Source organism: Lampris incognitus, chromosome 6 (genome assembly GCF_029633865.1).
Source record: "Lampris incognitus isolate fLamInc1 chromosome 6, fLamInc1.hap2, whole genome shotgun sequence".
Classification (NCBI taxonomy): domain Eukaryota; kingdom Metazoa; phylum Chordata; class Actinopteri; order Lampriformes; family Lampridae; genus Lampris; species Lampris incognitus.
In genome coordinates, this window is record NC_079216.1 from 37,828,962 (window position 1) to 37,848,876 (window position 19,915).

Sequence of the window (19,915 nt, forward strand, 5' to 3'; positions counted from 1 at the left end):
CGATCACAGGATCATCAAACACCCAATGGATTTCAGCACAATGAAAGACAAAATAACAACCAATGAATACAGTACTATTACAGAATTCAAGCCTGACTTTAAACTGATGTGCAACAATGCAATATGTACAACCGACCAGAGACTGTATACTATAAGGCCGCCAAGAAACTGCTCCATACAGGCTTCAAGATGATGAGCAAAGAGTGGCTGTTAGCTCTGAAGTGCAGCATGTCTTTAATGCAGGACATGGACTTTTCTCAGCAGGTGGTCATTTTGGGGGACGAGGATGTTACAGATGAAATGCTCCCACCAGAGATCATCCCAATCCCAGTCAGGTTAGCCAAAAAGTCCAAGAAACAGCCAGTCGAAGATATGAACAAGGCTCAGCATTTTCGGTTTTTATTTTTCAAAGCCATTCAGCATGCCGAATTTCACCACAAGAGAAAAGAAAATCCTGAGTCAGGAAAAAAAAGAAGAAACAAACATGGAGGACAGTGAATGTAACGCAGAACGGGGCAATTCCGAACAGAAGCACTCCACCCAGCCAGGACAAAACGAGGAGCTTGTACCCAAAAGAGGGGCTATTTCTATCGTATGGACAGGGTTTGGGTATGAAAAGTCTAACACGGACCAGAAAACTGTACTTTTCAAAATATGCCGCACGCCGGTCCCCACAACAGTCTCAGACACCACTAGCCTCTTTTACCACCTACACAGAATCATGTCAAAAAGTACGGAGAGAGTCTCCGGATCAGAGCCGCAAAAGCACAGCCGAGTGCTCGAATCAAACCCCAGACATTAATATTGTAGCGAATTTTGGGGGCAGCTGGGAACCGCCGCAGCCGGGACGTGAACCCGATTGCGCTAACCAGTCAACTAAAGGGTTCGACCCGTTAGCCAATGGGCTAGCATGTCTACTCATTCATGGTTGTTACACTACCCCCCTCCTTCAGGAAGCGCGTCCCCGTGCTTCAGCATATCAGCTCCCTCACACCTCTGGACAAGCGCGCTTCCGATGGCCTCACGGTCTCACCATCCCACTTCTCACACCAATGTAGCGAATTCGGGGGGCAGCTGGGAACTGCCGCCGAAGCCGGGAAATGAACCCAGGTTGCCACGGGTGCTAACCAGTCAACTAAAGGGTCCGACCTGCTAGCCAGCGGGCTAGCATGTCTACTCATTCATGGTCACTACATTTTATATTTTGTTACATTCTTAATTGAAAATTTGTGGAAAGGTTCTAAATAAAAGGAGAAAAATAATCAAATATGAGTATGTACCTTTTTTTTGTTGTAATAAGAAATAGGCCTTTCCACGTGGTCATTTTATATAAACTAGTTATTCACTGAATTTGCAGAAAACGTGTTATATCATGATATGTATCGTTATGGTGATATGATTGACCTATATCGTGATATGAGATTTTGGTCATATCGCACAGCCCTACGTCGGATAAATATCTGTGAAAATGTGAGACATGATCAATTCAATAGTTGTAAATATGGCATGCTACATATGGCAATGCCACACATATACAACATTTAAGGTAATTTAATACTTTTACTAAATTCATGTTGCTGCTAATGCTGAACAGTGTTGTCGATCATTTGTCAAGTATAACTTGACAAGCCTCTATAAATCAGGCAGCAGTCAATAAAAGAAAATATAAACTGCAAAAAGATTAAACCCTTTGTCATTAAAAATCTAAGGTTAAAAACATCAACATACCAAAGTTAATTAAAAAAATAGCAATAACCATGTTAATGAAACGTTTCATAATAAAAAGCGTTTCAAGTACTTGCATTCCCATCCAAGAACATACATAATTGGGGAAGAAAATAAAACAACCCAGGATAAAATTCTGTGCTCCCCACAAGGAGGGTCGCCCCCCTCAATACCCAACTTTAATGATTCTTTAGCATTCTAAAATCTCCCATTACCAGAAATAAGCAGAGCACAAATGTGCAAAATGTGCGAGCGTGGAAGTCAAGTGCACTTTGTAGGATCCCTAAGAGAGAAGGACCCTGACTCTAAACATGCCCTGTTGCAGCTGCAAGCGGAATAGTCGGCAGTTAGCAATTCTCAGAACTCCGCATGATGTCTTACAGAGGTCGGTGGACAACATTGGCCTGGTGCGGTGCCATGTCCCTGTGCTGCGTCTAAACTCGCGGATGTAATCGAAAGACGCACCTGCAAACATCAGAGGAGAGCATTCGTTTTAATGAACAATGCTTACTAGATGGTATAATCTGGAACACACTAGCCTAGTGTTTATTACATTTATTGCCATTCATTGAACAGTGTGAATTAGACCATTGCTTTAAAATAGCCAGACCAACATAAAAAAAAGTATTACATGCTGGGATGGAAACTGACAATTCTGAAGAGTCCCACCACTACTCATAAGGAAGAAGCTCTTATAAAGAGATTAATTTTAACTATAGAAAGGTTTGAAATGCTGCATTCTCTAAAATAGTTATGTTTTATTTTGTAATGTGTGGTATCTGACCAGTATCGAGGTCTCCAACTACATAGATGCTTGCTCCGATAGGCACTGCTCCATAGACAAAGGATGAGCTTGTCTGAATACACAGGCTCTGGTCATCCAGGTACATCCACCTACACACAGCAAAGACCACAGCATTTAGCACCAAGGACGGGAATAAGACAAGAATTTGACCATTTCTCTAATCATGACATGGAAACCATTCCACATATTTGCAAAGCTGTAGTTGAAAGAATAAATTATAAAAGGTGTTTAAAGGATATGGCAAGTGACATACGTTGCTATAATGAAAAATATCTTCCATTACCACAAATGCTAGGAGGCTGGTACCAATTTTGCAGAAACAAAAACTTGACTGTCCTTAAAGGAACCTGAGTAATAATCAATAGACACATACAAACACTAAACCTTTCCATTAACTATAGTTTCATACCGACCTCCTCATCTCATCATGGTAAAACTCGGACTTGCAGGTGGTCATGTGTCGTTGCTCAGGATCATCATGTTCTTGGCTTCTTACACCACCAAACACGTACAGCTCCTGACCAACACCACAGGCCACTGAACCAAACCTTAATGGGCGGGACATTACCATCATGTCAGTTCAATTATTTAAAAAAAGAGGTCATTTTTAAAACTAAGCTATCATACAGCTCCTCAACAGCTCACTTTCTGTTAGCATTAAAAACCTTCAATGCTGTCTGTTCACCTGTATAACATGTGGGTTGATCTGTGACAAATAAATCCATATGAAATGACATTGACTCACTCTCATAACAATTTTATCTTTCTCTGATGATATAACTGGTCGTATGTGAAGTAGGACAAAGTGAAACTTAAAAAGAGTGTTCTGGGCAGTGCAACCACGATTCTGGAGATGTGTTTCACTTCCTGTTGCACAATACATACAAGTACACCGCTGGCTGAATTTCTATCTGTATTATGGAGGGGAAAAAAACATGAGTGCATCAAAACTGATGAACAGTTAAGAGTAAGCCCCCCCCCCCAAAAAAAATATATATATAAAAAAATCAAACATAAACACATAATAATCAAAAGATGACAACAAGGACTTAGTTGAAGTTCCTTTTAGATTGCTCTGCTCTACCTTTATCATTGACAGGGATCAAAGTTTGATGTTTTACCTTCTCTCTTTCAGTGGACATAGGCCAGTCCATTGCTGGGTTTTGGGGTCAAAGCATTCCACGGAGTCGTACAACTTCCCGTAGGAACCTCCACCCATTGCATAGATCTTTTTGTTCATGGTGGCATAGCAACCAATCTGATTGAAGAAGAAAAGACAGCCATCCAAGTTATGACACTTGTAGAAAGGGTAATTGTTGAAAATATCAATTACTTTGGCACTTGCTGCCCAGTACTATTTCAGTATTGTAGAGGATTGTAGCCCCCAATCTCAAGGACCACAGAAGTAAGTGGGTATGCTATGACTGCGAGAGGTAAGTTATGAATGTACCATACCAATAATTTCACATTGTCTTATGACTAACTGGGAAAAACACTCTCTATGAGCCAACCAAATTCAGCATAGAAACAAATATTGATACTTTATGAACAGAACTGAATACACAGCTTAACAGTAACAACATATACAGTTTATTACTATGTAGAAACACCTTTCCTTATGTTCACATGCATTCGCCTCCTGATGTTGCATGTTCTTTGTGCTCTATGTATGCAAGTGTCCTACCTTGCGGACCATAGTCATGCTTGTCTGCGGTTTCCAGGTCTTGACATGAGGGTCATATACCTCAACAGAGACTAGCTCCATTTCTTGGTTCTCTCCTCCCAGGACATAGATCATCCCGTCCAGCTCCGCCACACCAAAGTTCTGACGAGCCTGGGTGGATAAGCGACAAGGCCATCAAAGCACTGAAACTTCCTGCATGCCTGCCAACACCTAGACCCCGATAAGTGAAGGCAAGGAGTTCACAGAGTATTCTGACTTCTATTTCATGCCCTCATCGTTTGACAGATTAAATGACAGGATTGTTGACAGACACAAAGAGAAATGAACAGATGCACAAAACATCACCATGTGTGCATCTGGTAGTTTATGAGGCTTATAGATTAGTGCCGCTCAACTAAAGTTCATGTATGTTATTTCCAGTGTACAATCTACATATATTTGTATGCAAAACTTACTCTTTCTCCAGGCAAAAGACCCAGAATCTAATGTTTTGTGAAACTTCTTTTAGAATAGTTACTTTTCTTTTACAACACTGACACCGAGTGGCTAAAAAAAAGAAAGAAAGAAAAATATCAGAGCACCGCGCTGAGGAAATAAACTTTACAGCAGGGAACAAAAACCATAAACGTTACTGTTACTTTATTGGCCAAGTGTGCGTGTGCATACGAGGAATTTGACTCAAAAATATAGAATAATAAATATGATATGGGAGGTATGTATGCAAAATAGGTATTTCAATACTATACAGAGTTTTGTTATGGCTGAATAATTAATAACTTGTGCTTATATGTTATATCATATTGCTTACATATTAATTTACATACTAATATAACTATAACTTTTTATGCTTATGTATATTATATACGTATATACTAAAAATATACACTATGTATTTATCTATTATCTATTATATACTATATTACTCATGTTATAATTATAACAATAACAGTAATAATTTGTAACCAGTATGAAGTAGTTGTATGTGTATTTACAAATGTACATTTGTATTGCACATCTTGTTTAAAAAGAGTCAAAGCATCACTTTTTCAAATATCTTCAAATTAGGGACTTTATATCCTCATCTCAAAACCATTCATTAGATATACAGTATCTGTCATTTCCTCATTAGATGCAGCAATTAAAGGACATTGCTATGATAAAGGTTTAATTTCATCTTTGTATGGCTTGTTTGACTCTGGGTCTGCTAAATCCTCAGAATCATAAGTGAGATCATGGAAGGAGGACACAGATGATGAGATATCTTTAGAAGACTGGTGTAAGACATGTAGGAAGGCTCAGAGGCAGTGTACATACATAACTCCTGTTAAATTGCACAAGTTTAACGATACTATTCCTGATACCTGTATCAAGTGTAATGAGGCAAGAGGGACACTACCACTGTTTATGGTAATGTGTGAAAGTAAAATCCTTTTGGCTAGATATCATTAATATGATTGATCAAATGTTATCAAAGAAATTACCATTAGATCCTAAGCTTTTTATTCTGGGTATATAGCCTATTAACCATTGCTTACAAAGCAAAGACTCTAAAGTCATAGGCGTGTATATTACAAGCTAAATGTATAATTGCTCTTAATTAGAAAAATTTTAATGGGCCAAGAACCGGAATGTGGATTAAAGAAATGGCTTCAAACATGTCAATGGAAAAGATCATATATATTGTTAGACGGAAACAAAATATTTTTGATGATATCTGGAGACGTTGTATGTACTTCTCAAGGCATAATGTTAATGCTGGTAATCTGCTTCAACCGGGAACACGCTCTGAGGGAGTAGGGTACCATCAAATCTTGTGCATTGATCTAAGAAACATCCTTTAATTTATTTATTTAGCTATTTATTTTGTATTTAAATTTAAATTTTATGTTTATATATGTTATGTTATATATATATGTTATATATATATATATGTTTATGTTTTTTTTTAGGTCCCTACTAAGTTGATAGGGATGAGTTATGGGAGGGAGAATGGGGGGGGATGCTTGCTGTGTTTTATATAATTGTTATACATTGTATAATCTGATGTAATTTGCAAAATATTAAAAGAAAAATAAAAGACTCAAAGCACATGATAGGTATGGAGGTGAGACATCTTGACCAGAGGGGTTATTTACAAAGTGTCATATTTACATAAGTGTCCATTATTGCACCATGGTGTTAAGTCTTCATGAGAGAGATGGCTTATAGGAAAAAACTGTTCCTGTGTCTGGTGGTTTTGGTGCACACTGTTCTGTAGTGCTTGCCAGAGGGTAGGAGTTCAAACAGACTGTGTCCTGGGTGTTGAGGTTCCATGCTGGTTCTGCCCGCCGGTTCTGGGCTCTAGAGGTGTACAACTCCTGCAGGGCGGGCAGGGGAGTACCAATGATTTTATCTGCTGTCCTTACTGTTCGCTGCAATCTGTTCCCATCGTGTTTTGTTGCTGCTTTGAATTGGACCGTGATGGATGTGCACAGGAAAGATTCAATGACTGCGATGTAGAGCTGGCTCAACAGCTCCTGTGGCAGACCAAATTTCCTCAATTGCTGCAAAAAGAACATCCTCTACTGGGCCTTTTTGAAGACAGAGTTGATGTTGGTCTCCCACTTCAGGTCTTTGGAAATGGTAGTTCCCAGAGTTCCCAGAAACTTAAAAAAAATAAATAAAATAAAATGTTCCCCCTTTTTCTTCCCAATTGAATTTTTTGGCCAACTACCCCATTCTTCCGAGCTGTCCCAATCTCTACTCTCACCCCCTCTGCTGATCCAGGGAGGGCTGCAGATTACCATATGCCTCCTCCAATACATGTGGAGTCACCAACCGCTTCTTTTCACCTGACAGTGAGAAGTTTCACCAGGGGGACAGCACATGGGAGGATCACGCTATTCTCCCCAGTTCCTCCCCCCTCCCGAACAGGCGCCGCAACTGATCAGAGGAGGCACTAGTGCAGCGACCAGGACACATACCTACATCCAGCTTCCCACCCGCAGGCATAGCCAATTGTGTCTGTAAGGACGCCCAACCAAGCTGGAGGTAACACGGGGATTCGAACCAGCGATCCCCATGTTGGTAGGCAACGGAATAGACTGCTACGCCACCCAGACACCCTAGTTCCCCGAAACTTGAATTGTCTCCACGGTTGACACAGGGCTGCAATATTGTGGGGGACAGCAATGCTGAATGGTGTCTGCTAAATTCCACTGTCATCTCCACAGTCTCGAGCATGTTCAGCTCCAAGTTGTTCTGACTGCACCAGAGCACCAGCCGCTAAACCTCCCGCCAATATGCAGACTCGTCGCCGTCCATGACTGGTCCATAATGTATGGACCAGTCAACGTTGCATATAACATAATGACTTCATTTTTAAATATAATCTCATTCTAGGTACACCAGCATGCATGCAGATTTGTATACCTGTATCATGGGTGGTATGGGACACCAGGTGTTTGACTCAGGGTCATATCTTTCTCCACTGTCCAGGACAGTCAGCTGTTCATTCACGCCACCCATTACAAACAGATAGCCCTCTAATTAGACAAGGAAAAAAGTATTAGCTCAGATGTGTACTGTTTTCATTGTCAGCTATATGGAATTCATTCGCAAGACCAGTTCATTTTCACAAGACAAGCCAATATAAAAGCTCTTACTAAGTCAACCTTTTCAGGCTAGGTAGATAGATTTTCTCTTCTTTTGTGAAATTTGATCAAGATCTGACACTAACCAGCTGCCACCACCCCGTGGCCTTGGCGGGCAGTGCTCATTGGTTGAAGTTCAATCCAGGCCTGTCTGTTGGCGTCATACAGCGGACACATGCAACGTGTCACTGCAGTTGGCTTTCTACTTCTGTACAGGAAGGAATCATCAAACAGGATGTGGGCTCACTGTGTGGTCTGCTGACTACCACAGCTTTTCAGCTAAAACTCTGTGTTAATCCAACTTCGTGCTCTGGTTCTAGACATATTTCAGCCTAGTCACTGTGTTCTCCTTGAGTCACCCTGTGTCCAATCATGTGCCAGTGAGGCTGAAGTGTATAACGGTTTTCATACAAACCAAATGCTGCACTAGCTGACTTTATTAATTCCCTTCCCATTCTCTTGCTGCAGATGTCCTCCCGAGTGCTGAGCTAAAGTTAAAACTTTGATACTCTTGGCCTCCAATCGCATATGACTGGAGATCATCCTTTAATACACCGTTCCTCGACTTTCTCCTTCATTTAGAATATAACTTTATGGATAATCATCCTCTCCAACCGCTGTTAGACTGCCCTACAGCACGGAAAAATTACTCACAACTGCTCCAGTAAGGCAGACAGACACAAACACACACAAACAGACAAGGCAGACAGTAACTCACTTCCGGTCTTCTCCCCCTGCAATAACAATGCACTCAGAGTAACCTCGGGGTTTGAAAGCAGCAAAGAGAGCCTCCCCCTGTGGCTGAGGGCCTCCTAACGCTGGCTGGCAGTAATCTCTGATCACCTCCCTCATCAGTGGCTCTCCCATGGCCTAATGGGATTAGATGCAACATGAGCTTCAGTTAATCACTGTGTTGGGCAGCTAACTTTTAAAGCCGACTGCCGTTGCTACTTAAAACAGCAAGCATATGGGTCTGATAAATATGTTATTCATTAAACTGAATATGGGTTTGATGCTTGATGGAAAGGTTCTTATAAGTTTACAGAATCAATCGAATTCACTCACATTTGATCACAAACTAGGACATCATATCAAATATGCAATGTATACAAAATATCATGGAAAAAGGTGACTTTGTCAGTTAACTACCTGTTCTCTTAGGTAGCTTAAATCCAGGCCCTGCTGCCACACTGCAGACATCACTTCTTTCATGTGCACCTAGAAAACAAGTCATTTGATAGCTGCTCAGAAAGAAATACAAGTATATTGGTGTAAGATCTCAAAACACAATATTTACTTTTGTGGCGAGCGGGGTGCGGTCGGACCAGTCTCAAGCCAGCAGACCTGCATAGTTCTCTCCCACAGAAAAAGATTTTAGCTGGGGAGAGAGCTATGCGAGTGTGCATCTGTGCATCATCAGCTCTCTCTCGATCTGTGATGCATCTTTGTTTGGAGTGCAGCCACATTTTAACCTGTCTTGAGCTAATTAGGGTAATTCGAGACAGATACCACCACACCCTATTCACCACAACCTTGTTTTGCAATTATCTGTCACATAAGGGCAAAGATTTTCCCTTTTTATTTACATGGTTTAACTTTTTTATTTTTTATTAAACTATAGTCAGCACATATTAGCAAGCAATGTCTCTTGGCTTCTTCTGTCTTTATTTTTATTCCTTATAATTTTGAAATTCCCCCCAATTTACTTTTGGGAGAAAAAAAAAAACTCTTCCAAGCCATCCCAGTCGCTGCTCCACCCTGTCTGCCAATATGGGGAGGGCTGCAGACTACCGCATGTCTCCTCTGATTTGTGTGAGGTTGCCAGCCGCTTCTTTTCACCTGACAGGTGAAAGAGTTTTTTTTAGGGAGTTGTTCCTTATCCGATGTGAGGGTCTCAGGACAGGATGTTGTGTTGATGTAAAGCCCCTTGAGGCAAATTTGTAATTTGTGATATTGGGCTATACAAATAAAAATGACTTGACTTGACAGTGGGGAGTTTCGCCAGGGGGATGTAGCGCGTGGGAGGATCACGCTATTCCTCCCGTTCCCCTTCCCCCCTGAACAGGCGCCCTGACTGACCAGAGGAGGCGCTATTGCAGTGACCAGGACACTTACCCACATCGAGTTTCCCACCCGCAGACTGTAGGGATGCCTGACCAAGCCGGAGGTAACATGGGGATTCGAAATGGTGAGCCCTGTGTTGGTAGGCAATGGAATAGACCACCACACCACCCGGACGCCCAGCATGGTTTAACTTTTACATGTAAGGTCTTGACGCATGCTCAATAATCCAGGTAAGAAAATCAAAGAAGGTTGAATCAGTTCATTTTACATGTAATGTTCTATTATGGGTTAAGGAGAACAGGGGTATGTAAATCTGTGTTCACAAAAAAAAAAGTAACACCAAATGAAAGAAAAGCAAGACAAACTGTGATACAGTTGGTAAAGACAAATAAAGCCCTAACTCTTTTTTTCCTCTTTACTTTGATCCTGAAATGAGTCTCACCCACCCTGCGCTCCTCTGGGTCATGACCAAACCAACGCACCACTGCCTCCAACACGTGCTTCTCATTCCCCACATTCAGCTTCTCCATCGCCAGCACCTCACAGAGCTGGTCTTTGGGCAGCTCCTGGAACTCCTCGGTAAGCGCCACGTCACGAAAGTGTGTGTGCAAGTATTCGGTGGCGGCGTAGTGGACATGGTGAAGGGAGTAGTGCAGGGAGAAGAGGCGGATGCCGATGCAATTTTCCGCTATGATGCAGCTCTCCAAGAACTGACAGCAGAGGGACTTGAGATCAATCAGGAGAAGCAGGTCAGATGCTTGAACCATGTCCTGGATGGTCTCTTCACTCAGAAGAATCTGGGTAAAAGGAAGGCATACATACACAAAGCACATGTACACAGATTAATGTGACGGTAGATACTGAGAACGAGAAAATGGGGGAGGGAAAAAAAAGGACTTAAAAAACCCCCCAATATATTTAGCAAGAGCCAATAATGATTGCTAGTGGTAATCTTTGAGTGTCAAAACCTATAAGCCTTTGAGTGCACCTTTCCTTGTCAAAGGAATGTTTAAGATTTTAATACTAAATCTAAATTACACAAAGGTTCTAGACAAACTTTTTAAGAGTGTTTAACAGTTACAACGTTACACTTACAATGTTACAATTTCATTTAGCAGACACTTTTATCCAAAGCGACGTATATCTGAGAGTTGATACAACACAAGCAAGGATCTAGTCAGGGGGCGACAACGCAAGTAAGTGCCAAAAAACTAGGTTTAAGTCCGATAGAACATAGGTGTCAACAGGCGGTGCACAAAGGCAATGCATAGGGTGCATAGAAGAGCTTTTTTTTTTTGGATACCATCAGGTGTGGAGGTGTTCGTGAAAGAACTGGGTCTTTAGCTTCTTCTTTAAGATAGAGAGGGTATGAGTGCAGCCGTGCTGACTCACTAGCTCAGGACCTCAAGCCACTTTCACACTCAACACGAATAAGAAAATAAAAGTCTTGAATCCAGAGTTTCTCCCTTTTTTGCTTTTACTACAAAATTAAACTTCAGTACAAATTAAAATGATGAATTCTAGGCTTTTCAACAGAAATGACATAATGTGACGGTCAAAAGACTGTGATGCTCTCTGGTCTAATGCTCCTAACCATACATTTCCAGGCTCACCTATTTATAGTAATTTCAGCAGTCAATCAAAATGCATCAAACTAAATCTTTTCATATGTGAGCTTACATATAAAGATTTCACTCCTCCCATTTATAGATGTTCACTAAATATAAAATTATATTGAAGTTATAACACAAAATAACAAATATGCATATTAAATAACTTTACAGAAATGGCTCTAACAGAGGGACTGAGCGGATTGAATGGATATTGGTAACTTATTCCACCACCGGAGAACTACAGAAGAGAAGAGTCTGGCTAGTGACTTAGGGTCCCGTTGTGGTGGAAGTGCCAGACGCCTTTCACTGGCAGAGCATAGTGAGCGGGACTGAGTGTAGACCCGAATGAGGGAGTTCAGGTAGGCGGGAGCTGTTTTTGTTGCCATTTTGTAAGTGAGCATTAAGGTTTTGAATTTGATGAGGGCAGCTACTGGGAGCCAGTGGAGGGATATGAACAGTGGAATGACATGCTGTTTTGGGTTGGTTGAAGACCAGATGCGCCGCCGCAATCTGGATCATTTGCAGAGCTTTGAAAGTGCAAGCAGGGAGACCTGCCAGTAAGGAGTTGCAGTAGTCAATGCATGATATTACAAGAGCCTGTACCAGGAGTTGTGCTGCATGCTCAGACAGGTAGGGTCTAATTTTCCTGATGTTGTACAGGGCAAATCGGCAGGACTGAGCAATCGAGGCCACATGAACCTTAAAGGTTAGTTGGTCATCAATCATGACACCCAGGTTTCGGGCAGTGTTTGTGGGCATGAGTTGGGTTGATCTGAGCTGGATATTGATCTGTTGTTGTAAGGATGGACTGGCTGGGATGACAAGGAGCTCAGTCTTAGATAGGCTAAGCTGAAGTTGGCGTTCTTTCATCCATGCAGAGATATCAGCAAGGCATGATTGTGATCTGATAAAGTATGGGTGTAAATGCATTAAAGCATCCTGTCAGAATAAATCTTGTTTATACAGCCATAATTAACTGATTTCTTGTTCTAAAACACCAAAGTTAACATGTGTTATGTGCTGTTCCAAACAGCTCAGTGAGAGAATTATTTTTTTCCACAACTTTTTTTATTGAAATTTTCAATTAAAATGTTACACAGACATATATGGAGTCAATGTTTATATTTACATAGAGAGAAAAAAATAACAGCAACCAAAATTCAACATAGAAAAAAAATACAAACAAAGAAGAAAAGAAAAAACAAACAAAGAGACATATAGCCTGGCTGCCTAGCCAATTAGAGAAGACGCAGCTTGTATACTCAAGACAAATAAACAATATTATAAAATGAAATTACAGATTATACAGAAAAAGATATAATGGTAAAAAAATAGTTAAGGGATACACCCATATCACCACACATGTAAATAGATTACCCCAAGTTTATGGGGTGTCAAGTGACTGCAGTTCCTTAACAATTTTAAATAAAGGACCCCATGTTTTATGAAATCTGGTTTTTGAACCCTGTGTGACACATCTTATTTTCTCCGTCTTGATAAAATACAAAATGTCCCTGAGCGACATAGAGTGAGATGGAGGAGTGGGTGATTTCCACTGTAATAAAATGAGGCGTCTGGCCAGAAGACTTGTGAAAGCTACCAGGTCTGCTTTATATGATGGTAATAGCAGGTCAGCAGGAGGGACACCAAAGCAAACTGTTAAAGCTATCGGCCTAGTTGGAATCTCAACACTATTTGAAATTGTTTAAAACATTTCTGACCAAAAATTGAATAGGGAAGGGCAGGACCAAAACATGTGACTATATGTGGCCGGGGCCTGATGGCATCTGTCACAGGCAGGATCAATGTTATCATAGATCTTAGCTAACCTAACTTTGTTAAATGTGTATGGTGTACAATTTTACATTGAATCAGTCCATGTCTAGCACAAATTGAAGAGGAGTGGACCCACCGTAGAATTACCTCCCACTGGTTGTCTGTGATCTCTACTCCCAGGTCCTCCTCCCATCCCCTCTTAATATGATGTGATGAAGAGGGGCGCAGTGAGGAAATCAGACCATAGACAGCAGATAGAATCCTCTTTGTGCAAGATGAGGGTCTTAAAAAGGGGTCAATAGGAGTGGCAACCGGGAGATTGGGAAATTGAGAACTAATGGACAAAACTACGGATTTGCAAGTATCTAAAAAAATGTGGTTTTAAGAGTGAATATTTCTCAAGATAGTTGTTCGAATGATGCAAACATGTTCCCTTTATAAATCTCTGAATGTTCTGATACCCAGAGTAGACCAGTGGAAAAAAACCTCTATCCATCAGGGAGGGGGGAAAGACAGGGTTAGCTGCAACTGAAGCCCATAGAGAAAAAGACTGTAAACCAAATGTCGTCTAAACTGGTTCCAGATCCTTAGTGATGATTTAACAGTGAGAGAATTATTAAAACAGGACAAAGCAAGTGCCAATCTTGATGTGTTTATCAGTTCAGAAAACACAAATTAAAAAGGTAGGCTATTTATTTGTAAATACTAGAATACTTGTGAACACTGCATTTTTAGTGGATTAATCTGATCTGATGTTACGTTTCCTCAAATAGAAATAAAAAATATTTAATAATTTAAGATATAATCCTGAAAATGTACATACAAATAAATGTCCTTTTTGATACTTTCTCTTCTTGAGGTATTTGAAACAACAGCTAATCCACACATGTACAAATCATGAACACTTATGCAGTTGCCCATTTTAATGCTTAATGTCAGGTAAGAATTTCTCAGGAAATATGGTGTAGCACATAACATTTTATGTCTTTACCACAGCAGCCAAATGCAGAAAAATAAAGCGTTTTTCATGCTTCATATAAACTAGTCCGTACGACTCATCCTATGACCATGCTGAGCATACCTTTACTGAATAGCTAAAGTTGAAGATGGCACAAGAAACTGTCTATCATGGAAAAGGGGTAGGATTAATTATGACTTGAAGAGTCAAACAAATGCAGATAAAGACGAACCCTCTCAGAGTTTCTCCTCAATACTAGTCATGATGAGCGGCGAACAGTCAACACAGTGGTGAAGATAGTTGTGTGAGGAATGAACAGAAGAGAATTTGCAGAACACTTAAAACCCTACCCATTTTCACAGCTAAGTCATCATCATCAGCGGTCACTCGAAGCAAGTACAACTGTCCTTTATGGAGGACGCCTGTGCGTGACTTTGTTTAATGTGGGGAGACTGGTGCACAGACAGTCACCACATGGTCGTTGACAGAGCTGGGTCAGGAGGCATCCGGGTAGCTTGGTGGTCATTCCCTTGTCTTCCAACATGAGGATCGCCGGTTCCAATCCCCGTGTTACCTCCGGCTTGGTCGGGCGTCCCTACAGACACAATTGGCCGTGTCTGCAGGTGAGAAGCCAGATGTGGGTATGTGTCCTGGTCGCTGCACTAGTGCCTCCTCTGGTCGGTCGGGGCACCTGTTCGGGTGGGAGGGGTAACTGGGGGGAATATAGCATGATCCTCCCATGCGCTACGTCCCACTGGCGAAACTCCTCATTGTCAGGTGAAAAGAAGAGGCTGGCAATTCCATATGTATCAGGGGAGGCATGTGGTAGTCTGCAGCCCTCCCCGGATCGGTAGAGGGGGTGGAGCAGCGACTGCGACAGTTCAGAAGAGTAAGGTAATTGGCCGGATACAATTGGGGGGAAAAGGAGGAAGAAGAAAAAAAAAGAAAGATCTGGGTCAGGATCCAGTGGCATGTAGTCCAAGACGACTGAGGGCCCATTTCTGCTGCAGCTTTCATCCGCCTTCCCAGCCGTTGTCATGCTTCCTTAAAGTCAGCCATCATCCTTCGCCTGTTCCACCGTTGAGGTCTTGGTTGGACTGCTTGCTCTTTGTCAGGGACCTCCCCCTTGACCTCACCACCATGGGTGACCCTACCAGGAGCATAGCTCCAAACAGCATTGCTCTCGGGATCTCAGGACCACGCAAGCTTCTCCACCATGACATGGTGACAATCCACAGAAAAGTCACAGCTAAGTACACCTGACAAGTGGGCACAGATTTAGGAATGTAAGTTCTGGAAAGTTATAAAAAAATTGTTTGAATGCAGAACTCCCAAATCCGAATGTCTGGAAGGAGTTTTCCGACGTTATCCAACCTTCTGAACATGCACTTGATTTGACGCATGTATAGCCGTAGGGCAGGTAACAATGAGTTTTCAGAGTTTTAAGGGGAAGCAAAAGTTGTTGAGGCTAATGAGTAGATACGGAAGATCATGCTTGTCGAAGAGCTTAACAAACAGATATTACAACATCAATGGCTACAACTCTGGTTCAACCATGTTCTTTTGTTTGTCTGTGTGAAGGTGCTGCTGGCACTAGCAGTTCTGTTTCATTTTATTTCTTGGATTTGGAGTGATAAAACATCAAAATAATTAGCTACCAATATTACCATAGGTGTCAGCATGTCAAACGTAAAACAATGATCTTCAGGATTGCAGCTATAACAAAATTCCACAAAAAAGTGGATGACATCTCTTATTCTAAGTGGACCAATATGCAGAAAGAATAGCTGTCCAATTAGTGATGTACCATGGATGAAATGAATATTCTTGGCCAATAGTGATAGAAAACAAAAACTTTCATCTGACAGCAATTTTTACAGTTATTTAAACATTTCTACCAATGAATAGATTAAATTTAGGTGCATCTCTTGTTTCAACCAAAGAGAACAGTCTATTTAACTGTTTATGTGTCTAATGCCTACAAATATTCTTCTATTAAGAGGATAGGTTTGTATCAATCGTTTACATCACCCCTTTCAAACCAAACAAAATGTTATTCACAATAAAGGGAATATTGGAACAACAAGGCCTTACTCAAACAAATCTCATGAAGAATTCCATACTCACTTCACCACTGAAAATGTAGTCCAGGATCTGTTTCATGATGGCCATGGAGACTCCCTGGAGCTCTATTCTGTACATTGATCCATCTTCCTTTGGGGGATTGTAGTTCAGCTTGGTCCTACAAAATTATTACCAAAAGAATATGTGACTGGCAACAAGTTGCAACACTGACAACATTATTAAAGATACTTTTAGCATACCAAAAGGAATTCACCCTTGTTGAATTTACCTTGGTTTACATATAGCCTTAATATTCTACAAACTGCAAGATAAAAGTCCAATTATCCAGAGATGCCTCAGGTTACCGGTAATAGGTGAGCATATTTTGAATGAACTTGTGATTATGAAAAGAGGTGCTAAAATCATTTCATAACCATTTCGTAAGGAGAATAGTTGCATTTAAACACTTTTGTGGAACACTTTCTTTGGCTTGAATACCTGTTATTCTGTATGTTTGCTTGTTTGTTCTTTCAAGCACATAACTTTGACAAGTCTTTCCCATAGAACTGCATCCACTAAATTCTGATCCTGGAGAGGACAAGGTTGTTGTATCAAGCTCATAGTTCTTCAAACAGCTGCCATTGCAGTGAGCCTCTTTTATAAATCTCTTTTATTGTTTAATGATAGTCCAATGATTGTTTAATGATAGAACCCAGTGGCTGAGGATGCACAAGCCAGTGTATTCTTAGTGCCGGTCCCAAGCCTGGATAAATGGGGAGGGTTACGTCAGGAAGGGCATCTGGTGTAAAATCTTTGCCAAATTAAATACACAGATCATAAATCAGATTTCCATACTGGATTGGTCGAGGCCCAGGTTACCAACGACCCCCACTGGTACTGTTGGCCAGCAGGGTGCCGATGGAAACTATGCTACTGTTGGGCGAAGGAGAGGCGGGAGGCATGTCCAGAAGCAGCGGTAAAGGAGGAAGGGTAGGAGTGTGGAGGTGAGAGTCGGAACTTTGAATGTTGGCACTATGACTGGTAAAGGGAGAGAGCTGGCTGATATGATGGAAAGAAGAAAGTTAGATATACTGTGTGTGCAAGACACCAGGTGGAAGGGGAGTAAGGCCAGGAGTATCGGAGGTGGGTTTAAACTCTTCTACCATGGTGTGAATGGGAGGATAGATGGAGTAGGGGTAGGAAGACTATGTCAAGAGTGTGCTGGAAGTGAAGAGTGTGTTAGACAGAGTGATGAGTATGAAGCTGGAAATCAAAGGTGTATTGAGGAATGTTATCAGCGCATATGCCTCGCAAGTTGGGTGTGAGATGGAAGAGAGGGAAGAATTCTGGAATGAGCTGGATGAAGTGGTGGGGCGTGTACCCAGGGGGAGAGAGTGGTGACTGGAGCGGACTTCAATGGGCATGTTGGTGAAGGGAACAGAGGTGATGAGGAGGTGATGGATAGGTATGGTGTCTAGGAGAGGATTGTGGAGGGACAGATGGTGGTGGAATTTATGAAAAGGATGGAAATGGCTGCAGTGAATACATATTTCAATAGGGAGGAACACAGGGTGATGTATAAGAGTGGAGGAAAGTGCAGACAGGTGGACTATATCTTATGCAGTAGGCGTGATCTGAAAGGGGTTCGAGACTGCAAGGTGGTGACAGGGGAGAACATAGCTAGGCAGCATCGGATGGTGGTCTATAGGATGACTTTGGACACCAAGAAGAAGAAGAGAGTGAAGGCAGAGCCAAGGATCAAATGGTGGAAGTTAAAGAAGGAAGACTGTTGTGTGGAGTTCAGGGAGGAGTTAAAACAGGCACTGGGTGGTAGTGAAGAGTTGCCAGATGGCTGGGCAACCACTGCAGAAATAGTGAGGGAGACAGCTAGGAAGGTAATTGGTGTGTCTTCAAGACAAAGGAAGGTAGACAAGGATACTTGGTGGTGGAATGAGAAAGTACAGCAAAGTATACTGAGGAAGAGGTTGGCAAAGAAGACGTGGGATAGTCAGAGAGATGAAGAAAGTAGACAGGATACAAGCAGATGCAGTATAAAGTGAAGAGAGAGGTGGCAAAGGCAAAGAAAAAGGTGTATGGTGAGTTGTATGAGAGGTTAGACACTAAGGAAGGAGAAAAGGATTTGTACCGATTGGCTAGACAGAGGGACCAAGCTGCAAAGGATGTGCAGCAAGTTAGGGCGATCAAGGATAGAGATGGAAATGTGCTGACAAGCGTGGAGAGTGTGTTGAGAAGGTGGAAGGAGTACTTTGAGGGGCTGATGAATGAAGAAAATGAGAAAGGGAGAAGGTTGGATGATGTGGGGATAGCGAATCAGGAAGTGCGGTGGATTAGCAAGGAGGACGTGAGGGCAGCTATGAAGAGCATGAAGAGTGGAAAGGCAGTTTGTCCAGATGACATACCTGTGGAGGCAAGGAAATGTTTAGGAGAGATGGCAGTGGGGTTTTAACTAGATTGTTTAACACAATCTTGGAAAGTGAGAGGATGCCTGAGGAGTGGAGAAGAAGTATACTGGTACTGATTTTCAAGAATAAGGGTGATGTGCAGAACTGTAGCAACTACAGAGGTATAAAGTTGATCAGCCACAGCATGAAGATATGGGAAAGAGTAGTGGAAGCTACGTTAAGAGGAGAGGTGATGATTAGCAAGTAGTTGTATGGTTTCATGCCACAAAAGAGCACCACAGATGCGATGTTTGCTTTGAGAATGTTGATTGATAAGTATAGAGAAGGCCAGAAAATGTTACATTGTGTCTTTGTGGATTTAGAGGAAGCACACGACAGGGTGCATGTATGAGGAAGTCAGGAGTTTTAGAGAAGTACACTACCGTTCAAAAGTTTGGGATCACCCAAACAATTTTGTGTTTTCCATGAAAAGTCACACTTATTCACCACCATATGTTGTGAAATGAATAGAAAATAGAGTCAAGACATTGACAAGGTTAGAAATAATGATTTGTATTTGAAATAAGATTTTTTTTACATCAAACTTTGCTTTCGTCAAAGAATCCTCCATTTGCAGCAATTACAGCATTGCAGACCTTTGGCATTCTAGCTGTTAATTTGTTGAGGTAATCTGGAGAAATTGCACCCCACGCTTCCAGAAGCAGCTCCCACAAGTTGGATTGGTTGGATGGGCACTTCTTTGAGCAGATTGAGTTTCTGGAGCATCACATTTGTGGGGTCAATTAAACGCTCAAAATGGCCAGAAAAAGAGAACTTTCATCTGAAACTCGACAGTCTATTCTTGTTCTTAGAAATGAAGGCTATTCCATGCGAGAAATTGCTAAGAAATTGAAGATTTCCTACACCGGTGTGTACTACTCCCTTCAGAGGACAGCACAAACAGGCTCTAACCAGAGTAGAAAAAGAAGTGGGAGGCCGCGTTGCACAACTGAGCAAGAAAATAAGTACATTAGAGTCTCTAGTTTGAGAAACAGACGCCTCACAGGTCCCCAACTGGCATCTTCATTAAATAGTACCTGTTAGAGCCTGTTTGTGCTGTCCTCTGAAGGGAGTAGTACACACCGGTGTAGGAAATCTTCAATTTCTTAGCAATTTCTCGCATGGAATAGCC

General features: G+C 41.6%; 1 protein-coding gene across 1 annotated transcript in view; it reads right to left on the bottom strand.

Moving 5' to 3' along the window:
• Positions 1-2,008: 2,008 nt before the first annotated feature.
• Positions 2,009-19,915, bottom strand: part of gan (gigaxonin) — a 20,424-nt gene continuing 2,517 nt past the window's right edge. Inside the window, exons 3-13 of the mRNA XM_056281454.1 lie at positions 16,385-16,499; positions 10,357-10,707; positions 8,996-9,064; positions 8,565-8,716; positions 7,933-8,054; positions 7,626-7,738; positions 4,215-4,364; positions 3,652-3,788; positions 2,944-3,078; positions 2,510-2,619; positions 2,009-2,190 (exon numbers count right to left, since the gene is read on the bottom strand). Coding sequence (XP_056137429.1) covers positions 2,009-2,190; positions 2,510-2,619; positions 2,944-3,078; positions 3,652-3,788; positions 4,215-4,364; positions 7,626-7,738; positions 7,933-8,054; positions 8,565-8,716; positions 8,996-9,064; positions 10,357-10,707; positions 16,385-16,499 — 1,636 coding nt within the window. The remainder of the gene's footprint in view (positions 2,191-2,509; positions 2,620-2,943; positions 3,079-3,651; positions 3,789-4,214; positions 4,365-7,625; positions 7,739-7,932; positions 8,055-8,564; positions 8,717-8,995; positions 9,065-10,356; positions 10,708-16,384; positions 16,500-19,915) is intronic.